This window comes from Rhinolophus sinicus, chromosome X (genome assembly GCF_036562045.2).
Source record: "Rhinolophus sinicus isolate RSC01 chromosome X, ASM3656204v1, whole genome shotgun sequence".
In the NCBI taxonomy this organism is placed as follows: domain Eukaryota; kingdom Metazoa; phylum Chordata; class Mammalia; order Chiroptera; family Rhinolophidae; genus Rhinolophus; species Rhinolophus sinicus.
Genome location: NC_133768.1, coordinates 17,229,789 through 17,254,955, shown reverse-complemented (window position 1 = coordinate 17,254,955; position 25,167 = coordinate 17,229,789). Strand labels below are relative to the sequence as shown.

The following is a 25,167-nucleotide window of genomic DNA, read 5'->3' as shown; positions in this document are numbered from 1 at the left end:
AGATCACAGGGAGTATCTCATTTTCATTTTCATATCTCTAATTCTAAAGGGGATTAAATTATCCAATTAAGCTGTTAATTAAAAAGACTCCTACAGAATAAACTGCAGGCTACCAATGGCATTTTACATTTTCATTGTGCTATGCTCAAAAGCAATTTCCTAAATCCTTAAGGGCTCAACGTTACTGCCTCATATTTCACTTTAGAAGGTGTGGCTGGGATTGCTAGCTGATAGCCAAACTCATTTCCTCTTCTTTCTAGGCACGTAGCTAGACTATGTATCCCAGCCTCGCTTACAGTACATTTGCCCACATGACTGAGCTCTAGCCAACGGAATATGAGCAGAAGTGACAAAGATAACTTCTAGGGCTAGACCAAACCTTCCACTCAATATCTTCCATGGCCTCTTCCCCTCCACCAGCTTCCTGTAGATGAGCATGTATTCAATCGTGTTGAGAATAGTGAAATCACAACATGGAAGGAACCTGGGTCCCGAAATCACCAACTGGAGGAAAGAAGCACACTGATCATTAATATCTGTTTTGTATGTAACGAAAACAAGAAATAAAATTGGGTTGAGATGATCTGTTTCAATAGCTAGTGTGATCTCCCCCGCCCCCAGGACTGGACAGGACATGTGTCAGTTTCTTCTGCCCACCAAGCTTGCTCCAGAGCACAGCTGTGCTTTTTTTTGTATTAGTTTCATGTGTACAAAACACTGTAATAGTTAGACATTTATCATTTATACCCTGAGTTTGATCTTAATATACACCTGAACTTGAGGGACATGCAAATACCTTAAACCTATTTGGAAACATTAGCTTCTTCAAATTTCAAATATATATAGCACACACACACACACACACACACACACACACACAAGGTCAGATAATTAAGTTCACAAATTCATCCAAGAAAAAGTGCTGCATACCTCGTTGCTGAATATCACTACGGTCACCTTCGAAGTACTCCCCTTGGGAAGCTATGCACTGATGCCAGTGCCTAGCTCACCCTTCAAAGAAATTCTGGAACTCTTTTGCTGGAATAGCCATCAGAGCTGTCATCGTATTACCCTTGATGTCCTGAATGTCATCAAAACGTTTTCCTTTGAATATTTCCTTTATCTTCAGGTAAAGAAAGAAGTCACTGGGGGCCAGATCAGGTGAGTAGGGAGGGTGTTCCAATACAGTTATTTGTTTACTGGCTAAAAACTCCCTCACAGACAGTGCCATGTGAGCTGGTGCATTGTCGTGATGCAAGAGCCATGAATTGTTGGTGAAAAGTTCAGGTTGTCTTTTTCACGCAGCCTTTTCAGCACTTCAAAATAGTAAACTTGGTTAACTGTTTGTCCAGTTGGTACAAATTCATAATGAATAATCCCTCAGATATCAAAAAAAGGTTAGCAACATCGTTGCAACAAGTTTGTGAACTTCTTTTTTTTTTAATTTTATTTTATTAAATTTATTGGGGTGACAATTGTTAGTAAAATTACATAGATTTCAGGTGTACAATTCTGTATTACATCATCTATAAATCCCATTGTGTGTTCGTCACCCAGAGTCAGTTCTGCTTCCATCACCATATATTCGATCCCACTTACCCTCATCTCCCACCCCCCACCCCCCACCCCAAGTTTGTGAACTTCATTGTCAGACCATGTGTGTGTGCACGCGCACGCGCGTGTGTGTATCAAAGCAGACTCAATAACTTTTGGGTCTCATAAAATCTATTGTATAGATCATAGCAACAAAGATTCTAGACTTCTTGACTTAATTCCCGCAAAGCTCTCCTTCCTGTCCATGCCCCAGAGCTCTCTCATAAACTGTCATATCTATGCATCTTTCCTTCTGCCACTACTCTACACACAAAAATTCTTATTTCAAGGATCAGCTCAGAAACCAAAGTAAACTCTCTAAGTGCAATTAGAGGCCATACTCAGCCACTTACTACCCACCAACTCTGTATCCCATCTAATGTCTATCTCCTATCCATGGGTACTATGGCACACCTACTACAAACCAGTGCATACTTTTCTAGATCTTAGAACAGATCCATGCCAGAAATATCTCGAAAATAATCAACAGGGCACTCTACTTGCACTGCCAGCCTAACCCAAAAATGTCCCATAGAGTAGTATGAATTCTATGGTATGCCTCCGGATTTGTCCGGACTCGGGCAAAGCAGTGAGGCTTTCATTGTCTTGCACCACTAAGCTATTCTCCAGAGGTCGCCGGGAGATATAAACTCCCAAGCACTTACAGGTGCCTGAAAGTGCATGGGGCAAAGAGACCCTGATAGAATGAGGGTAGCCATCCCAGAGAGCCACAGCTAATTAGAAAGAAAAGCACACAGGGAGCCTTTGAGATCTTGTTCCCCAGCATGTGTCATCAGTTTGGCTCAAATAAGCTCTTATAAAAAGTCTCAAAAAAAAAAAAAAAGGAAGGAAAGAAGAAGGAAGGAAGGAAGGAAGGAAGGAAGGAAGGAAGGAAGGAAGGAAGGAAGGAAGGAAGAAAGAAAGAAAGAAAGAAAGAAAGAAAGAAAGAAAGAAAGAAAGAAAGAAAGAAAGAAAGAAAGAAAGAAAGAAAGAAAGAAAGAAAGAAACCTTATAGAAGATAAGGTTAGGGTGCCTAGTAGAAGGGATTTGCTGGGATCTGGGCAGACAGAGCACTGATAGTATCCACTGGAGGAGAGGTGAGTAATTGTTTCTCTGTGCACCGAACTACAACCTGATATCCTTGTATATCTATTATCATACTAGTCACAAAGTAGGGTGCTTGTAACAGTTTACGTATCTGTCTCCCATGTTAGACCAGACTGTTCGTTGAGGCCTGCAGATTGCATATAACCCACCTAAATACAGCTACTTCGGTGATTGAAATGTTTTTGTGTGCTGAACGAGTGACTATAAATTGACTAGATTGTTAAAAAAAAAAAAAGGGATTAGCACATAGAGATTCTTTGGTTTGATAGTAACTGTAATGTTCATTGTTACCGTTGTCAGATCAGCCATATCGTGGTTGATAATTTCCTCAGAAGCCTCTATTTTCCTCAATAGGAATATTATTGCATAAGCAATAAACAATATCTGCTGACTTATATCCTAGAAGAAAATACAATGACCACCTCGCAAATCTCTCATTGTTTGTGGAGAAAGTTACTGCATTCAAATCCCACTTTCCCAAGCCAAGAAACCTAGTCTACTACAATGCTTTGTGTACTTTTGGGGCAAATATCATAGTCTAAAACAGAACCTCGTATGTTAATAGATGTGATAGCTTTTAATATTTTTTTAAAAAAAGAGGAAACAGAAAATTTTCAACTTTTTATTGTCCTTAAAATGATCGTTCACATTGTTTCACAAGTAGGGGAAGAAAATACAATAACCATTTAGATATAAAATGCATAATCCAAGAACACCTTTCTTTAAACCAGTGAGACACTGCCACTAGCGATGAGAATATTGTTGCATGAAATAATCATATATTCTTCCATAATTTAATATGCAACTGAGACATTATGCTAAAAATATCAAGGAAGAAGCCTATCAAATGCTAAGATTATAGAAATACCAATGGAGTAAATGTATTTAGAAGTGAGTAATCTAAGGGATGAAGGTTAGTTAATGCCAAGGTCAGCAGCCCAAAGAACAAAGACTCTGCCTTTCCTGATTCTGGATACTTGACAAGCGATTTCAAACCTCTCTTGTTCTCTGGCACGAGCATAACCTGTGTGGCAAGCGATAGTTCCTACCTGCCTCTTAGCGATGCTCCAGGGCTAAATAAGACAAAATTTATGTGCTATGCTTTAGGCTCCATTGAGGAAAGGTACTGAATAAACTTCAGGATAATTTATGAATCCTCAACTAGCATTAATCATGTCCAACCAAGTCCATCTCATAAAAGGAAAAAATGGAAATAGGAGGCCAATGCTGTGTGGTTGGTGAAAAGCTCAACAAACTTTGGGCAATGGTGATAAGCCCAAACAATACCACTTTATATACATAAAGTTCTTGACTAATCCAGGAGCATTTCACAAAAAGCTAACTCTTTCCAATGCCCATATAATAGTTCACTGGCAGAACATCTGGTATATGAATCAGAGAACTGTATTATGGCAGTCCTAGTTTGAGATCCAATATCTAATTTCCTTTTAATTTACCATAATTATTTTTGTAAAACTTTATGGCTCTCCTCCAGTGGATGTGCTTAGCAAGGATTGCCAAAATCCTGTCTTCTTTTCAGAATCACATTCTTAGGCCAGCTTCTCCCTACTTTTTTCCTTTCCAATTGTATTTTACCTTCTTCCCTCTACCATTTAATCAGTGTCTGCTTCTTTTAGCTATCCATATTGAAGAGAAAGGACAACAAAAGCATACTCTGAAAACTTAAAACACAAGCATATATTTGGAAATCCAATGCTACTAGAAAAGCTAGTAGTGATAATTTGGTATTGCTGCCTTGGGTGTTGTTATTTTAATAATGGCCGTCCTTCCTGCAGCTTTCAGTCTAACTGAGTTATATCAAGTAGAGTTGATCAGGACAAGGTAGCCTCATCATTTAGAAACTGTGACAGCCCCAGATGATCACCAACCAGTTTTCCCAAACCAAGAAGTGACTAAACAATTCACATTTCCAAAGTCATAATTTTAGGCTTTTATCAAACACTTTCTCTGACCTGCAGGAATGTGTTTATTGGATGTTTAAAAAGAGAAATCTAGCAGGAAAATGCTATCCATATAAGCATAACAAACCTCAGCTAATTTTAAATGTACAGGTGCAGGAATAAAACAAGGAGTATCTTGTATGTGTAAACCACATCGGAATGATTCCTCCAGAGAAAAGGCACATACGTTTCTAGCATCCCTAACCTAATGACGCTTGTTTTTAAAACTACAAAGGTCATATTAAGCTACGGCTAACAGGAAGAAAAGGTAGCTGCCCTTCAGAAGTTTATCCATTCAGAGAGGAGGATGAAGTCAAGGGGAAGATCACGCTCCTCTGACTAACTCAGTATAATTGTTTTCCTCATGATGGTGCCCTGCATTTTTCTACTTTCAGAAGTTCCCATGGTTACAAAAGGACATGGCATACACTTATATTTTATTGATATTAAAAAAGAACGAAAAATCACAGGGATGTAAAATGGTCTCCTATGGTTAGTCTGAATTTGTTATTTTGATTTTGAGATTTTCCTATTGGCCCACTTAACCTAGAACCACATGTACAATGTATGGTGTGAAGGAGGGAGGTGGTTGTTTTATGAAATGGGAAGTGCTAGGTAACAACTTTAAGGCCATTATGATTCCTCTCTCTCTCTCTCTCTCTCTCTCTCTCTCTCTCTCTCTGTCTGTCTCTGTCTCTGTCTCTCCTAAGAAACGGAGGAGTTTCACTTGGACGGATAAAGCTCTGAGGATCAAAAATGCAGTCCTGCTCTTTCTTACAGACTCTTTAGAAGAAGACTTGAACAGTCATGTTTCTTTGGACTATGCAGAGAATTTTTAATTGAACCAATAGATTCTAAAATGTCTTCAATCAAGAAATTTTTTCAAAAAGGTTTTTTTAAAAAACAGAGGTAACATTAACTGAGCCAAAACAGAAGGGACTTTGTGCCCTCCTCAATGCAGTGTCTGGCCCTCTGCACTAAAAGGGAATGAAAGCCATACATTCCTAACGGGGAATTAGAAAAGCATTTCCTTGATGGCTACTAAATTCAGAAATGGGAGAACACACATACATGAAGGTAATATGACAAACAGGAACTGGGCTAAAGAAAAGTGTCTGGCAGACAGACAAAATCACTGAGGTTTGGGCAGACCACATCAAATTTGGGGGATTTCATTTCCTAAATGGTTGCATTAGATGCAAGCTGGGAGGCACATTTTCATCCCAATAGATTCCAAAGCTAAAGGCAAGAACTTCATCAAAAATTGTAAAATAAAGATACAACATATTTCTCATTTAACTACCTTAGAGTTGTTAAATGCTGTGTAATGACCATACATAAAATCTAGTACTGCATTTCACAGAGCAGTAAGACTTCCCAGGTATCCATGCACACGTCCTCATCATTGAGGGTTCAAAGTTTAATAGACTGATTTTTTTTCTGGATACATTCTACTTAGGCCCCCTGCAAAGCTGTAGATTAAAATGCTATGTGCCGCTTAGCTGTGGCTTACACACTAAAATGGACAACTGCAACAATTCAGCAGATAGCGTTTTTAACAAAAGTAGCCCAGGGATTTATTTTTGTTGGTTTGATATTCCAAAGATACATACTTGGTTCACTTCTTGTATTCCATTTTTAAGCTCTATGACTTTGAGTAGATACTGTTTAGATCCAAGCAATACCCAAATAATGAAGGTACGTTAAAAAGACAAGTCCTCAGGGGAATACAGGCCTAAAGCAGTAGGCGATGCATGCCCAGTGCAGCCTCTACTGGCACTGTACAGCTCCCTCAGAATGGCATGAACCAGCAGTCCAGCTACCAGAGTCGGCAGGAGTCTGTGCCTCTGTTCATCGTGGAATTGGATGGACAGTTAAAAGCATTCTGGAATTCTTCAAAGTTGCTAATTGCACCATTGACCCTGAAAAAGATATGTCAAAGCCCATGTCATTTAATTCTTACATATCAAAAGGTTCTGGATGAAACTATAGCAGCATATTGCTTTCAGGGATGTTGCATTCATCTAATCTGTTTACAGGGGAGACAACTAAAGACCAAAATGGGTAAGTAAACTCAAAGAAATTAACAGAGCTGACACTAGAACCAGTACCTCCTGAATGCCAGGCAAACACTCCTAATTAATCTTCCAAATATCTTCAAATTCCTGTAAACCATGGGATTAACAATTCCAGTAAATTATATATAGGTTTGTATATTCCCATAAATTTACAAATTTCTATAAACTATAGGATTTACCAATATTTAGCTTTTCTATTTTTTAACTTTTAATGGAAGGTACAGCTGCCATAAAGTACATACATCTGAAGTGTAAAGCCCATTAATTCTTCTCATGCATATAATACACCCATGTTACTACCACCCAGATCAAAACATGAGATACTTCCAGTACCTAGAAGGTTCGCTGGTTCCCCTATCAGTAGTACCTCCAAGGATAACTACTACTCTGATCTCTATTGCGATAGATTCATTTTGCCTGTTTTTGAACATCATATGAACAGAATCACGCAGTAGGCGCTCTTTTGTCTCTGATTTCTTCCACCCAGTGTTATGTCTGTAAGATTCATCCATGTTGTTGCTATCACTATCTTTAAAGAACTCATTCAATCTACAAAAAACACTTTCTCTAAATTCCTATTAGGTGTGAAGGCTCATATTTATCTGTAATTTGGTTCATGTAACAATAACCCAGTGAATGGTGTCTCGTTGTTATTGATGAGGGATGTTTTATGGAAGTTAGCTTCAAAATCTGGTGTTCTTGCAAGTTCCCCAACTGCAGTAAAGACTGCAGATTCCTACTCAGCACTTTGATTGTAACTGCTTTTTGGAAGTGGTATTTCCATTGTGTGATTTCTGCTGCACTCAAAAATCTATAGTTACTGCAGACATCACTAACAAGCCAGCAAAAAACTCCCCCCTCATCTATTTCTTACTGAACTGTATGGTCAAAGGGTTGACTTGGAGACTCAGCATTCTCAGTTACTATTTCTTCCCTCATGATTTGGTTACCTATGGGCATTTGAACAAATATAATGGCCTGTATCCAAAATATCCCCATAACCTCTTGTACTATAGCTGGGATATATGGGTAGGGATACATATTTCATGGTGCGATTCACCCGGGGTAAGTGTTAAAGATAGAATTTAGCTGATAATTAGTATACTCTGAAAATTATCAGCTAAAATCCAACATTAAAGGCAACTAGTTAGTAAAAGGAAATTAGTTTCTAAAAACTTCTCTGTTGAGTAATTAATCTACTGCGTGGTTTCATCTGCACCATTTGTCAGTAGGAGCACATTTTAGTCCATTAGAGACTGTCAGCATTCTTGACAGTTCAGCCCAGTGGGGGAGAATTTCTAACACAGTGATTAGATTTTATGTTATTGGGTAATTTATAGTCAATTTCTGAAGCATTTCTAAAGCAAGGCTTTAGGAATAAGATTTTAAAATATAGGAGACATTTTAGATGACTTTCCTGCAATATGCTAATGGATTCATTTAAACATTAAATATAAAGATATCCAGACATAATATGTTCTAAGCAACGAATGAATAAATATAAATTATTATGGTTTCCTGAATTTCCCATTATAATTCTCTGTCCCCTACTATAGAAAATTTCCCTCAAACTATGCTAGAAACCCAGCACAGGGTAAGTGATATTAACCTTAATTTTATTTTTACTTAATATTTTATAAATTCTGACAATTAAATAAGATTGCAATGCGTCATCCTTTTCCCTTAATATATAAGCAATTGTTTCAAAATAAGATTCCCACTAAAAGCTAAAATGTAGAGCTTTTGACTCTAGATATGAATTATAATAGCTAAATATCAGCATATATCCTCCTTTGTGTTCAAAGCTATTCTGAAAGTGGGCACTCATTCATGTCTTGCACGAAAGAACAAGAGGCATTAAATAGGATATTCTATGACACAAAATAAACCAGAGTTCTAAGTGTTTCAAGGTGCAGTACATGATCAAGTCCTTGTCTAAGAAGAGAGGCTTTTTTAGCCCATTCAAAAAAAGTAGGTGGGTGCATAAATGGAATATTCTGGCTTACTGAGTGCCCATGGTGCTCATGGCACCCATGGATTGCTACCTTTCAAAAATTGGAAGATAATAAACAGGAATTAATACTATAGCTACGATTTGGATTCTAAATTACCTTTGGAATCTTATAAAATCTCATGGATCTCTTGATACAGCACCAGACTAGAGGTGTGTGCAAACGCCCACTACAGAAATTTAGCTGAGAGAATGCTAACTAAACCAGCTTCCTACTAATGAAAGAAAAGATGCTTAGTTTCTGTTTGGCCCAATTTTTTTGCCTGCAAAATGGAAATATCACTATTCACAATACAGGCTTTTGTTGAGCTTGCCTATTTGGTAAAGCACTAGGCTGGATAGAGGAGGAAGTAGGGAGACACACAGTTGAAACGGATATCACCCATTCGCCCATTTACCTAAACTCAGGGGGGCTGTGAGCACCAATTTGGACTTGTTCTCGGGCAGCTTCTGGTCTGTAGGAATTGCACCTTACCTAGAAGAGAAAAGCATCCCAATAATTGTGTTTCCATTCCAATTACACATTTTCTACTGTCTTAACTGCTCCAAATTATACTGAAGAGGAAAAACAGGTTTAGTAGATCAGATAAGACCTTCATCAGTAGCAACATCTATTATTTTAATCCCCAGAGCAGAAGGTTTTATCATTGTAAATAATTCCACAATTTGAGTAAAGTGGGAAGGTTTCCAGAGAAATGCTATAAATCAAGAGAATAGTATATGTGCCCAGGAATCAACCAATGTATTCATTCAATTAACATAATGCTTGGAATAGCTCTTATCAATTGTAACCAGACTCATTTAAATCAACAAAATGAATCAACCACCCATTATTGAGTGGTCATGAGAAGTTAGTATTTTGTACCCTGGGTGCCTTTCTTGCCTCATCATAGTCCAGGCCTTGGATGGGAGGACACTTCTCCATCTCCCTTGGAGCTAGGCACAGCTATATTACTTGCTTTGACCAATGAAATGCGAGGAGAAATGATATATGTCATTTCCTGGCAGAAGTTTTAAGAGCCTTAAGAATCATTTCAGATGCTACATTAAGGTCCAGTGCGCATTTCCTCATATTACTTTCCTATTCCTGTGGTGACCATGGAAGCACATGTCAAGATAAAGAACCCAAAACCCAGGTCCTTGAGAAAAAACTATGAGCAGAGACCCACTGCTGACCCATGTTGGACATAGAGCATGAACAAGAAATAAACTTCCCTTGTGTCATTTGCTCCTGCACCATAACCTACTTAATCCTGACTTGAAGTGTGTCTTAAAATATGACATAGTCTTGAAGTATGAAAAGAACTAGGGCACATGACTGTGATGTGGAGGGATTCAATAGAAGCAGAGGCCTATTTGATAGGGAAAGAAAAGCAAGACATTCAGCTTGGCTGGACTGTGTGGTGTATACGGGCAGAAATGGGAGACCAGGGGAAAGAGTGGCAGATTCTGAAGTCCTGAGCAACAGGCTAAAGTGTTTAAACTATATTGAAACATTGTTTTGAGCAGGAAAATGATCAATTCATATTTTAAAAATATGTATCTGGTAGGGGCATATAGTAGTAGAAGGAAATTAGAGACTAGTTAAAAGATAATTTATGGGTCCCAGGAAGGTTCCCAATGAATGTCCACTAAATACATAGAAATGGGAATGGAGAGGAGAGAAGTAGAATAGGAAAAATATCTGAGGGGAAAAAACGACAGATCACAGAAACTACAGGGATATAGGAAGCAGGAAAGGCGATAGGATGCTATTGCTTTTGATGGAGATAAATCATCAGTCACTGCGATTCTGAGTTTGACTTTGAAGACATTTTTATAATGTGATTCCTTAATATCCTCAGAAGTTAGCTAATGTTAGGTTGTTTCTAGCATTCAACTTTACCTCATTTTTTCTCATGTTGTTTCTTCTTATATTCTCAAATTATTGCATAGTATTGTCTTTGCTTCATATATCATTTAAGAGATTTCTGGAAACACATTATGGTTCTTACTGTTTTCCTAGTACCTTCTCAGGAGGGAAAATAACTACTCCCTATAAGCAGACTTATTCCAATGTACAGAAGATTAAAAATCTCCACCTTCTGTCAGTAGGAAAAGCTCCAATATAAATTTGTCGTTAATGATATAAAATGGCTTTCCATTTTTCCCTAAATCTCTTTAGTTTAAAATGAATCAAATATGGTTTGGAATTTTATTTGCAGACATTTCAAAATTATGACTATAATGTTACTATCAGTTAGTTTATTTCATCTACAAAGGGATATTGTGGACAAGGATATAACTAAGATGGACCTTAAGTAAGTAAATAAGAACCGGGTAAGAACTGATGACAGACCTTGTACTTTGTCCTCTAGAGTAGGGGTCAACACACTTTTTCTGTAAAGGGACAGACCGCAAATATTTTACACTTTGTGGGCCATTCAGTCTCTGTTTCAACTACTCAACTCTGCCGTTACAGCACAAAACCAGCCACAGATACTACGTGAAGAAAAGTGGTGGTTGTTTTCCAATAAAACATACAGGCCATATTTGGCCCATGGGTCCTAGCTTGCCAAGCCCTGCTCTAGAAAGTTCTAATTACGTATGTGTGTGCTTATTTTAGATATCTGACCCAGTAATGACCCAAAAAGAAAGTCTTGTTAATTGAATCGCTAGTCTTATACTTTTCAAGCAATTCATCTGAATACGTCAAGCATCTTCAATATAGCCAGCATCTCTGCTGGGCACTCTGGAGAGACATAAGAAATGTAAGAATCCAGAAGATTAGCTACGGAGGTAAAACTAAAAATCTTCAACATTTTGAGAATAATTAAGTATTCAATTGGATGATAATGAAGGTAAGCGTAGAGGAACTGGACTTTTTTTTTTTAAATGAGAACTGGAATCCTGGGGAAGTTTGTGGAAAGTGTGGAGGAGGTAGAATTCAACATGGATAAACGTGGGATTGAATAATCTGAGGGGGAGGACTAAGAACAGGGTCACATTATAGAAGGAAAATCAAAAGCAAAGCCACAAAGACAATAATGGGAACGACACCATGGGGTGGAAGTGAGGACACCTGTCCAGCAAAGGGTACATCTGCAGGAGCTGTGGGAATTTAGAGCTGGTTGAGTGGAGTTGGATAAGACTGCAGATAACTTTTTTAAAAACCAGTTGGAAGTGTTTGGCCTCAATGTAGTACTATGTTTCCCTGAAAATAAGACCGGGTCTTATATTAAGGTTTGCTCCAAAAGATGCATTAGGGCTTATGTTCAGGGGATGTCATCCTGAAAAATCATGCTAGGGCTTATCTTCTGGTTAGGTCTTATTTTTGGGGAAACACGGTAGGTACATGGGAGCTACTGCAGTTCTTTGGCATGTCAGTAATGAAATAAATGTGGTATTTCAGTGCCATGTAAGACAGACAGTGGTGTTAAGAGAAATGGGAAAACTAAAAAGGAAAGTCGTGTTGTTCATGACTCCAGTTTTGTTAATGTCAGGTTGCTAAGGGATAATTTACTTAGAATTGTCATGTCAGCTTTAAGAAATAAAAGACCCCAGACAGGTGGGAATCCTTTAACCAGAGTCAACTGAAGAAGACGTGGGAATGGAGGCGCTTACTGAGGAGTGAATGCAAAAACATAGGAACAAAAGGCTGCACTAATGAAAACGTCTGTCTAGTTTTGAGCATACAGATACACATTAGCTCACTGTGAGGCCATGCATCCAAACCTTCAACAATCCATCTCTGACTTCTCTGAAAACGAGGCCTATATATTTCTGATAAAACCTGTGCAATAAGAACAACAGGCACTTGCCTCATTAGCCAGAGACTTGAACTCAGATTTGTGCCTTAGTTAGTGCACGTCTTCTTTGAATTTCTGCTTAGAGACCCCATTAAACTCACAAAAGAGTGACATGATTTTCCTTGCCTGACTTGTTTTCTTCAGCTCTAGTAGTCTTCACATCTTCATTTGAAAGTTTGGAACACAGCCTTGAGGATCTCCCACAGATTGAGAGTAGTGGGATAAAGTCAGCAAATGAGACAAAGGAAAAAGAAAAATACAGGAAAGGACATGGCCATGAAAGCCAAAGACAGAGTCATTAGAAATGGTTATAAATTGTATAAAATACATTAGAATTCAGGATATATTTAAAACTTATCAAGAGATACCATAGGGCTAGTAACCCAGTTGATATAAAAAAAAATGCCAATCAACCTTGATTCTATCAGTTTAATCATGTCCCATAGAACATTAAGAAGATGAAATTTATCTTGAAAATAAGCAAGATAAAATTTCAGCTAAAACAAAAATTATGGCACTAAATTTTTGGCCCAAACCTTTGATGAAGGAAGAAAGCCAAAGTCCCACATTTCAACTGTGATGCCCCTTCCTTGGTCTACTCACGTGAGCATAACTCAGGAAGAAGAGTTGGTTGTTGGTGAATGTTATACCTGGTAGGAGAGGCTCCTCAACTCCCTGCCTCTTGTCATTTATCCATTTCCTGTAAGCCTAGTGAGAGAAGCAGAATATATGATCCTCTGCAATGATGGCTTTCCTCTTTTCTCATCCAGTGCAAAGATGTATAATAAATATATCCTCCACCATGTGCAAAATGCACCCTGTCAAGTTTTCCTTTACGAAAACAAACCTGAAAATGCAAGTCAATGTCATATTGCTTAACAGTGAGGCAGGTTTACCTGCAAAAAGACCTTACATTCAATACATACCAAAGCAGCTGAGCCAAAGTGCTCAAATGTCAAACAACTACCCCTCCCCACCAAAAAAGATGTGTGTTCCATTCCTATCAGGGAACAAACAAATCTAACACAACAACAAGGCCTATGGAAATAAATTTTGGGGTCAACATATTCCCAATTTTTTATTTTGCCAAGTAGGAGGGAAAACTATCATCTCCAATCACTGTCATTTTATAAACTATATTTTAACTAGACTAGAGGAAGGATATAACCTTGGAATAACAATCTGGTCTTTACGTTGAATGCATTTAGCTTATGAAAGTCTTTCTGCATCATCCTTATGTTTCTTGTTTCACCACAGACCAGTGGATGATGAAAACAGTATTATGGGCTCTTACCTGGCCTCTATATGAGAACCACCAGCCATAAAACAGAACTTTGGTGTTTTAAGAGAAAATAAGGAGGACTATAGAGAGAGTGTACTCAAGGAAAACTCATATGAACTTAGCCCTAAGGAGACTTCTGTAGTGTGCTTTGATATTACTGTAAATGTATCTTCTGAAAACTATCCTTTAAATACATGATTCTTAATAACAAATATTATTCTTTAGAGTAACTTTATACCCCAAAGAGAAGAAAGAAATGCAGCTCTATTCATACAATAGAGTATAATAGAGTCAATAGGGAAATATAATTCTACTTAAGAGAAATTCATAGAATTTACAGAAATCTAACTCCTCAAGAACATGTCTGTGGTGTAAACTGAGGTGTACCCATACAGTGTTTTAGAACTCAATTTTTAAAATCACAGCAAATGTTGCAGTGCATACCCTAAAAGCTTCCCGCAGACCTCCATTATCAGCAATATTTTCTCCCAGGGTCCTCTTTCCCTTCACCTAACAAACAGAAAAGAAAAAAAGAGTGTTTTATAGCCAACTATCATTCAGCAAGAGGCATAATGATATCAAGAAAAAGTGCCATATTTTAAAGAGAAAATTACATTCAATAAATGAGACGTAGTCATAATATATTGTGAGATGGCAAACTAACCCCAGCAAGGTGCTCCTGAATATAATAATTTCTATTTTATTATGGAACACATTTCTTTCTCACCCACCTCTTTACTCTCACCAATTTAGCCAGCTCCAATAAAATGTTAACAATATTCTGAGTGACTCTGGTTTAATGGGGGGAAAAAAATAGAAATGTCAAGATACAGATTACTTTCTCTGATTAACTCAGATAAATTGAGTATTCTTTCCAGTGCACTTGTGTTTCCAAAAATTTACCATCCACAAAGGAACAAGATTTCAAGACCAACCATCATCATTTCACCTTCGGCAATTTCCATGAAAAATTAAATGGAGGGTAGTCCTCATGGGGGAACAAACATCAAATAGAAGTAGTACAGACCACAAGGTCAAGGTTTGCAATAGGTATGATAACCAGCCAAGCATGGTGAATAAATTCTTCCAAACATTTGAAGATTGTTCCTTAAACTCTTAAATAGGCTAGGAGGAAAATTACTCTAAACCAATACAGCCCAAAGCCAAAATCCAACCTGCTGCTTATTTTTGTACAGGCTTCAAGTTAAGACTGAATTTTATATTTTTCAATGGTTGTAGGGGAAACTCAAAAGAAGCATAATATTTTGTGGCTTGTGAAAATTATATCAAGTTCAAATTTCATTGTCTATAATTCAAGTTTTGTTGGAACACAGCCACACCCACTCATGTGCATGCCTATGGCTATTCTGTCACTACAGTAGCGGGTTCAGTAGTTGCAACAGGGACCTTATGGCCCACAGAGCTGAAAATTATTTACTATCTGGCCCTTTACAGTAAAAGTTTGCCAGTCCCTGCATAGGAGGCAGAATAATGCTCCCCGCCAAAAGGTGTCTACGCCCTAATTCCTGAAACCTGTGAAAATGTTACCTTATGTGGCAAAAGAGACTTTGCAAATATAATTAAATTAAGGATTAAATTAAGGATGGAGACATTAGCCCGCATTATCCAATTGGGTCAAATGCAATTACAAGGTCCCTTTCAATAGAGGAAAAGAAGTCAGGAGAGTGACTGTGCCAGAGTGATGCAATGTGAGAAGACTCAACCAGTTACTGCTGGCTTTGAAGAAGGAAGGGGCCATGAGCCAAGGAATGTGGGCAGCCTCCAAAAGCTAGAAAAGGCAAGGGAACAGATTCTCCCCTAGAGCAGGCAGAAAGCAGTCCTCTTCACACCTTAATTTTAGCCCACTGAGACCTGAGTCAGACATCTGCAAGTGTACAATAGTAAATTTGTGTTGTTTCAAGACCCTGTATTATATTACATTATATATGACCAAGTCTTATATTACATTAAAATAAGAACAGGTCTTATATTAATATTTGCTCCAAAAGACGCATTAGAGCTGATGGTCCGGCTAGGTCTTATTTTGGGGGAAACATGGTACATTCTTTCTTTTACTCCAATCCCACAAGGCAAGTGCTATCATCACTATCATTGCTTAACAAACGAGGAATCTAAAGCTCAGTGTAGCAGATGGCATTGGTGAAGCATCAGACCCCCTTTTCTCCCAGGACTCTGCACCCATTCCTACAACTGCTATTAGCTCGGGAAGATTGAGCTTGGCTTAGGGGGGATTCCTGGGAGGTGATACCCCACCTGTCAGTAGCTGACTGATGTGCAGTTAGAACAACCCAGCCCCTTACCCCAGGCTGAACAATTTCTGTAGTACATTCATACTCCAGAACCCTGTTTTGGATCAGGCTGATGCTAAACTTCTGAAACCAACATGTTTTCCTCATCCCTTTATAGGTTTCTCCTGAAACTACTTCCGCAATAAATCACTTACCTAAGAAACCCCTTCTTGGGCTCTGCTTCTAGTGAACCTGACCTAAAACAAAGTGACTAAGTAAACTGCCGGCATTTCACAGGGATTCAAACCCAAGCAGTTTGTCTCCACAGACTTTGTTCCATAGTAAGCTAGCTTTTAAAGTCTCAACTCTTCTTGACTCTGGTGCTTCTGTTTATATCCGCTCATGCTTGAACTTAATCTCCTTCCTTGTTCCTCTAAGCTTTACCTAAATTTGAGGTTTTGTGAGTAGTCTCACCCCTCTGGCCCCTCCCACTCTGGATCGCCTCAGTAGGCCATATGGCACTAGGTTTGCCTCTCAGGACTCAACAGCTGCTAACAGCCTGTCTGCTTCTGAGGCACTCCATTGGGGCTCCCCTCAATTCACTGCAAAGAGGACTGGCCTCCACAAATAGAGCCAGAAAAACAAAATATGGCCCTTTATATCCACAAAGGAAGCCACCCCTCTCCTCTAAGAATGAGACTGAAACTGTTTTCTGATGGTTGAGTGAATTTATGCTGAGACAGGCATAACCTTTCAATCGACCTTGTGACAAAGGTATACATTTGTCAGAATTCAGTTTCAATACCTGACACTTTGGGCAAAATAGATGTTGTAGCATAGTCCTCCCCAATATATTGCCCAGGTATAAAATGAACTTAAAATAAGAGAACAAAGCAAGATACGGGGTGGGGGGCAGAGTATGGATTTTTGGTGTCATACCAATCTAAACTCTAGTCTAGACTCTACCATGGGTTTTAATCTCTTTGAGCTTTAGTTTCCTGATATGCTAGTAGTATGTATACTTCTCAAGACCAGTATGAGGATTAAATTTGTTTCAATTAAATGAAAAGTCTAACTCCCATGTCTATATATAATAATCACCAGCAAATGTGCATTCCATTCCTCCAAGAAAACTGCTCTTCTCTTGTTTGTTTGGGTTTTTTTCAGCCTTTATTTTCCCCTGGGATGGCATACTTATGAGTATGTCACCAAGTATTAGGAATATTAACCACAATTTATTGAGCACTTATTACATGTCAGGCATGGTGCTAGTGCTTTACATTATTTCATTTAATTCTTACAACAAACTAATGCATTCAGAAATAGTTACCCATTTCACAGACAGACTCTGAGACTCAGGAATGTTAAGTAACTTGCTCAAGTTCAAAAAATTTGTAATTGGTTGAAGTAATATTTAGACCTACGTCTGACTCTAGAACCCCTTCCTTATGCTTTTCTTGAAACAACATATATTTTAGATGCATTTTCATAATGTGCTCACCCCTGAATTGAATACAGATACACAGAAGCACCCATTTTAAGTCTTCCCATTTAAGTAGATATGAAAAAAAAAAAAAAAACCACAGGCAGAGAAATGGCTTTTGAGAACACTGATGAAGGAGCTAGAATACTACCAAGGATACAGACTCTGGTTTCTCTGACTGGATAAGAACTGGTCTCCCTTGAGGTGAATATGGTTTAAGAATCAGGAACTGAGTCAGTGTTTATAAACAGTATTCCCTTTAAAAGTGCATGGATTTTTACCCAAATTCTTCTGGAATGGTGAAATAAACCCCAAGTATAATAGACTTGAGGCATAGCAAGGATTTGGGAGCTTTCCCAGCCCCAGTAAGATATCAAGATGGTGTACATGCCGGTTAAGGGACCAAGAGACCCTGGGAAAACCACATGAAGATATACTGATCTACTCCAGTTCTGTGTAGTCCTCTGCTTCTCTTAGGTGCAGTGCCCCTGACTACATGAATTAGGAGCATACAGTGTGTGCATGTGTATTTTAGAGGAAGGTCTTCCTACAGATTCAAACCTACCAAAAAGACTTCATTACTGTCAAATACAATGAGAGAAATCTGTGTCTTATAATTATGAAAGCAGGAAAATGGAATGGAAAACTCCAAGAAAAAATTAATAGTGAGGAAAAGGAATGAAAACTAACCCAATCAAACCAGCCAAAAAACGAAAAGGAAAAAGAAGTAAAAACAATGTACAATAAATAAACTACATAGAGAAAACTATAACATCATATGTGAAAAGCTAAAACAAGAACCAAGCAGATGGAAAAGCATACCAAGGAGATTATATTACAAAAAAAAAAGTCAATTCCGTACATTTAACATATATTTAATGTGATTTAATTTAGAATCCCAATAGAATTTTCTTTTTTTGGGTGGGGGGGAGAATGTAAAATGGTCTTAGAGCATATACAAAAGCATATTTGCATGAGAATGGCCCAGAACATAAAAGAAAAAAAGTGAGGGATAGCTTGTATTGACAGATACCAGAACAATTCACATAGCCATAGTAATAAGGCACTGGTACAGAAATCAACAAATACATCAGCTGAATAGAATATGTAATCCAGAAATTTATCTCAGTATATATGAGATCCCAAATAGTCAAAGCAATCTTGAGAAAGAACAAAGCTGGAGGCATCATCTCCCTGATTTCAAACTATATTCCAATGCTACAGTAATTTAAAACAGTATGGTACTGGCATAAAAACACACATACATCAATGGACTAGAGAGTCCAGAAATAAACCCATGCCTATATGGTCAATTTATTTATGACAAAGGAGCCAAGAATATACAACGGGGAAAGGACAGTCTCTTTAAATGGCTGGGAAAACTGGACAGCCACATGCAAAAGAATGAAACTAGACCACCATCTTACACCATGAATTTAACTCAACATGGATTAAAGACTTGAACATAAGTCCTGAAACCATAAAATTCCTAGAAGAAAACAGTCAGTAAGCCCCTTGACATAGATCTTGGTGATAATTTTTTTTGAATCTGACACTAAAAGCAAAAATAAATAAGTGGGACTGCATCAAACTAAAAAGCTTCTGCTCAGCAAAGGAAACCATCAACAAAATGAAAAGGAAATCTACTTAACAGGAGAAAATAATTGTAAATCATATATCTCATAAGGGACTAATACCCAAAATCTACAAAGAACTCATACAACTCAATAGCAAAAAAAAAGGCAATCCAATTTAAAAATGGGCAGAGGACCAGAATAGACATTTTTCCAAAGAGGACATACAGATGGCCAACAGACATATGAAATGATGCTCAACATCACTAATCATCAGGGAAACGCAAATCAAAACCACAATGAGATATCACCTCACTCCTGACCTGTTAGAATGGCTATCATCAACAAGACAAGAATTAACAATTGTTGGTGAGGATGTAGAAAAGAGGGAACCCTTACGCACTGCTGGTGGGGATGTAAATTGGTGTAACCACTATGGAAAACAATATGGAGATTTCTGAAGAAAACAAAAATATAACTACCATATTATCCAGCAATTTGACTTCTGGGAATGTATCCGAAGAAAATGAAAACACTAATTCAAAAGGATATATGTACCTCTATGTTCACCGCAGCATTATTTACAATAGCCAAGATATGGAAACAAGCTAAGTGTCCACTGGTACAAGGGACTATTACTCAGCATAAAAAGGAAAGAAATCTTACATCTGCAACAACAAGCCATGTTTACCCGAAAATAAGACCTAATTGGAAAATAAGCCCTAGCATGATCTTTCAGGATGACAGCCCCTGAACGCGTCTTTTAGAGCAAGGCTTAATATAAGACCTGGTCTTATTTTCAGGGAAACACGGTAGATGGACCTTGAGGGTATTATGCTAAGTGAAATAAGTCAGACAGAGAAAGATAAATACCATATGATCACTCTTATAGGTGAAATCTTAAAAAAAAGAAAGAAAGAAAGAAAGAAAGAAAGAAAGAAAGAAAGAAAGAAAGAAAGAAAGAAAGAAAGAAAGAAAGAAAGAAAGACAGACAGACAGACAGACAGACAGAAAGAAAGAAAGAAAGAAAGAAAGAAAGAAAGAAAGAAAGAAAGAAAGCATATAGAGAACAGATTGGTGTTTGCGGGGGGGAGGGCGGATAAGTGAACTGTTTTTGTTTTGTTTTTAGTTTAAATAAATTCAATAAGAAAATATTTTTAAAGGAAAAAAATAAATAAGCCACTGATTCTCTTAGCAGCTCCCCCACTGGTGCTACCCCACCAGTTCAAGGAACAGTTTAGCTGGGCTCTTGATAATTGTGACTGACTATTGGCTACGGTGGGAGGGCAGCTTTGATATTTTTCATGAGAATATTTGAGCAATAAATGGTGAAAACCTACATCATTTCATCTAGTCATTATAGGAGGTGGTTAAAGTTTTTATAAGGCTGCCGTTCTATATTTCAGTATCAAAAAGAAAGCTAAAGGTGACTAGATGTCTTGTTCAGGAACTAAAGGTAGAATTTGTCCTTTGCCACCCTGTGGCTATAAGATGACTATAAATAAACCCATACCTCTATCAGATGCACAAATCCCTTGGACAACTATAGACTTAGATATCAACTACTTTCCTAAAAACACAGCACAATGTCTTCACACAATCTTATTCTCCAAATATGAGTAAACTAGAAGAAAAAAAAAGAATTTCAATTCCTAATAAGTTCCCAGTGGAGGCTGATACTGTTGGCCTAGGAACCACACTTTAAGAATAAATGGTCTAAAGCAAGCCAATGTCCAAATGAGAAAAAGATGACCCACAAAATGCCCCTTCACAACCGTTATACTCACATTTAAGCCAGCTTTCCTCCAATAATAGTTGCTATACTGGTTAACCATGCACTTTGTTTTTTCTTTAAACTTTTCTTCTGAGTCAATAGACCACCAAGGATCCAGGTTGCCATTTTTATCATATTTTCTCCCTAGCAAAAGGAAAGTTAAAAGATATTTGTATTATTTATGGAAACTAACTTCATCTTCTTTATCCCTCACTTAGACTGGCCTTGAAAAAGCAGTCCCAGCAGCAGGGATCACTCCTGGGAGCAGCTCCTGCCTTCTCTACAGTGTCACAGATTAATTGTAAACAGGCGGGGGAGAGGAGAAAAAGGTTTGAGGAAGTTCTTTCCTTCTAAGCAACAAAGAGCATTTTAAAAATAAGATCCATCAACTATGGCATACAGCATTCTTAACCAATCTTGGATTCTTTGTTTTTACCTGATCTGACCCAAAATGTTCTCTGGATTGAGAAATGAAATGGTTTCATTCAGAAAGCCCATGGAGGAGTCAGAATGCCACTACCAGTGAAATTCCAAATGATCCATAGGAACAGCCCCGATGAGTCATTCACACCCTGCAACCATAGCCCCTGACTCAGCCCTATAGGAACGTGTTTCCTCCAAGTTGCCAGGAGCCTAGAGACACATAAAACCTCTGTTATGAATCATTCCACAGCCATCAGTGTGGATGGAAGGCCCATCTGTCCTGCTTTGACAAGAAAGGTTGCTCTAAAAAGAGAACTTGGAACAAGAATGGAAATCTCCAAAACATAATGGAAAAAAAGTTATGCATGCTTTTTTGCTATGGGCTCACTCTTCACTTTCTCTACACCTTCAAAAAACAGTTTGGGTGTATCTGGAATATCTTCCATACTCACTCAAGGTAACTAATACTTTAAATTTAATTATGCAGAGAACCCTCCACAGGGCTTCCAAGAAAGTCCCCTAAGCAAATGTGTTTATTGGAACAACCCAAAGCTCTTCAATAAGGATGGATGCCACGACCACCCCCTCGGAGAGCATAGAGCCACTGTCCTCCACCCATTAACCAACCAATCATTAAATAGTTACTGGCCATGTCCTTATATGTGCAACGTACTGTTCTAAGTATTGGTTACAGAGTGAAATTGCCATCATTAGATTCTGTCCTTTGAGAGACAAGCCTGAAGGCCACCAGAAGATTCTGAGGGAGAACTGTACTTACATTTCCAGGAATAAAGGCCCCGAACCAAGAAACCACTACTAGCTTTTGTTTCTTAGCTGAGACTATTCTCTCAGATAAAGCAAACACGCAGACAGAAAGTGTAGCTCTAGGGATTCAGATGACTACAAGGCAGCTACATTTTAACAGCGAGGAGACAGCAGGGGAACAACAAACCTAAGTGATTCAAGAAGGGCTGGTGGGAGTACAGGCAGAATTGTCCACAAGGAGAAGAACCAAAAGGGGCTCGGGCCCTGGGGTCGGCATCCAGGAAAGGATGTTGGAGACACCACAGATATGGAAGAAAGAGGTCCTTCTATGAAATGTTGCATTGGGCCAGATGCGTTCTTAAGTCTGCCTGTAAACCATTGTGTGGAGGTAGATATGATCATAATTTGCTGCTAATTCCTAAGTTTTGGAGGTTTCACATGATTTTCCACTAATGCTCCAAAGTGAAAGGAGTGTTGATTAAAAACTATGATAACTCTCAAAGGTTGATCATTTCTTTAGTTCATGTTATATTCTGCTCTTTCTTATTGCTTAAATGTGACCAGGGTACATAGCATATCCCCTACTATGCAATATTAGGAAAGCATAGCCCTTTAAAAAATAATTCTGAATATATGCCAGCATCAAGAAAAATAGAGATCAAGCATTGCATAATCCTTGTAATAGTATGAAGGAATCAGTCAGCCAAGTTCCAGAGTCCTAACTCGCTGAGTCCTAATTTGGCAACACGTATAATCATTTTCAGAACAGAGCTCACACTTCCAGGGAGAGCATCTTACTATGGTGAATAAAGAAATGACAAAGGGAAGAAGCAATAAAGTAATTCCTATAATTATTGTGGCAGCTACAGCAATCCTGATCTGGATACAAAGCTAAGTTCATTGAAATTACAAGGTTATTTTTTTCATCATTCTACCCCATCAGCAATAGGAACATTTATTTATTTCAATATATCATTGTACGACATGGCAAAAAGTTTTCAATCAGCAATCATACTGTTTTGGATAATATTTAATCTATGATGATGCCACTATGCAAAAATAATAGCAACAATTAAAATCCATATAGTCAACATTATCCTAAAAGCGGCAGCTTATACAATGAACCAGTACTTACCATTATTATCAAATCCGTGTGTAAATTCATGTCCAACAATTACTCCTATAGCACCATAACTCAGAGATCTACAGCATAAATATATAATTTGGAGAAAATTATGAGCATGAATCTCAGAGCACAATCCTTCATTTTTTTCAATGAAAAGCCAAGATAATGTTTTCTAATAACCACACCCAAAAAATTGTGCAAAAAAAATCTAAACACACCCTTCTCATTGAAATAGATAAAGAAAATATAAATTCTAACACTGACATTATGACCATGAAGCAGGGCCGAGTTGGGACTCCAGTAGTAGAGGCCTCGCGGTATCCTCAGCCTCACCTTTCTTTGCCCTAAAACTTAGTAGTGCATCATCCCCCTGTGGTTTGAGCTGGAAATGTCCCCTGTCCCAGTTCCCTGTTTTAGAAAATTACCCTGAAACTTATAATTAATACCCCCATGCTTACTGATCACAATCTTTATGGCCTAGCATTCTCTCCAGGTTATTGTCATCACTGCTCCTGGGTTGATGAGCACATTGGAGAGCCACGTTGCCAGAGGGAAGGTTCCATGTAGACCCCTGGAACCGTCACGTGACCTCTGGAGGCATGCCCAGATTTTCCCTTAAATACCCTAGACTGGTCTGAGAATGTTATGGCAGTTTTTGGAGATGTGAACCTGCTGCCTTCTCAGACCACTGGAGCACTGATGATAAATGCTTATCCTATAGTCTAGCTCCTATGTTGGTCTATTACTTGAGCGGCACAGGCACCTAGTGCCCTGGATTTGTTTGGCTTCTGCTTTCACCATGCATGGGGTTTAGTTTTCCTACCCTGTTAAATTACGGATGTAAAAGAGATGGTTTCTAAAGTCCCTTCCAGCCCTAAGGTTTTGATGATTCTATATTTGCTCTAGCTATAGTTTATATTTATAAACAGCCAAGGCAACAGCAGGGTTTCAGGAGTTCCTGTCAGTAAAAATACCATTTATTTTTTATCTGAGAACCTGTTTAAAAATCACTAAAGGCGAAAGATTTATACGATCTGAAGAGAAACCAGAGTATAACTGACTCTGGGTGATGAACATACAATGGGATTTATAGATGATGTAATACAGAATTGTACACCTGAAATCTATGTAATTTTACTAACAATTGTCACCCCAATAAATTTAATTTAAAAAAAAAAATCACTAAAGACTTAGAAGTTAAATTGTTTTCCAATTGGAGAGATGACATCATAAAAATGGCAGCGTGAAGTGAGCCTCTTGAAATCTCTCCTGGAATTTACAACAAATTGAACAACTATAATATCACAAAGGACTCCCTGCATAGCAGACAGGCAACACTAAGAGATGCACAACTGAAATCATCTAAAGGGGGACAAATAGCACGAGCAGGTGAGGAGGGAAGGGAGAAATGCAGAGACGGGGCCACAAGGGCACAGGATGCAGACCTAGCTCAGTGCTCCGAGCTTGCTGCATCCCGGAACTACCACAGCTGTGGGAGAGGGAAGAACTCGAACTGCTAGGGCTCCACTTATGTCCCACAGGACTGAGGGGACAGCATATAACACGGCTGAACCCAACATTCACGGCAGAGACCTCGGAGAAAAGCCTGAGGGAAGAAGGCTGAAAACGGTGGTTTAAGCCTTCACTGCCAAGCAGAGAACGGAAACCTTAGGCACTGAGACTAGCCACCCCATCCCTACCCTCCCAGAGCTAGCCCCGCCCCCACCTTACCAGTGCTAGAAGTGGAACAGTAGCAATGTCAGATCAAAAGAACAGAATATTTGCAGTTCTGAGAACTGTGGACCACAGACACAGATTCGCAGGCCAACTAGTTCCGGCAAAGGGGAGGGAGCCGTGTAAGCAGGACTAGCTATGGTGGTGGTCTCCGCCACTGCTCTAGGCCACCTCTCACAACCTACCCCACCCCTGTCCCTACTAGTCTGGGCAGATCCC

General features: G+C 38.5%; 1 protein-coding gene across 2 annotated transcripts in view; it reads right to left on the bottom strand.

The window, feature by feature from the left end:
• Positions 1 to 3,318: 3,318 nt before the first annotated feature.
• The window catches only part of PHEX (phosphate regulating endopeptidase X-linked), a 205,005-nt gene continuing 183,156 nt past the window's right edge, over positions 3,319 to 25,167 (bottom strand). For both annotated transcript variants that reach the window (XM_074323776.1, XM_019714582.2), the window contains exons 17-22: positions 23,224 to 23,291; positions 20,914 to 21,044; positions 14,265 to 14,330; positions 13,142 to 13,246; positions 9,149 to 9,225; positions 3,319 to 6,583 (exon numbers count right to left, since the gene is read on the bottom strand). In XM_074323776.1, the coding sequence (XP_074179877.1) occupies positions 6,481 to 6,583; positions 9,149 to 9,225; positions 13,142 to 13,246; positions 14,265 to 14,330; positions 20,914 to 21,044; positions 23,224 to 23,291 (550 nt within the window). In that variant the 3' untranslated portion in view covers positions 3,319 to 6,480. The remainder of the gene's footprint in view (positions 6,584 to 9,148; positions 9,226 to 13,141; positions 13,247 to 14,264; positions 14,331 to 20,913; positions 21,045 to 23,223; positions 23,292 to 25,167) is intronic.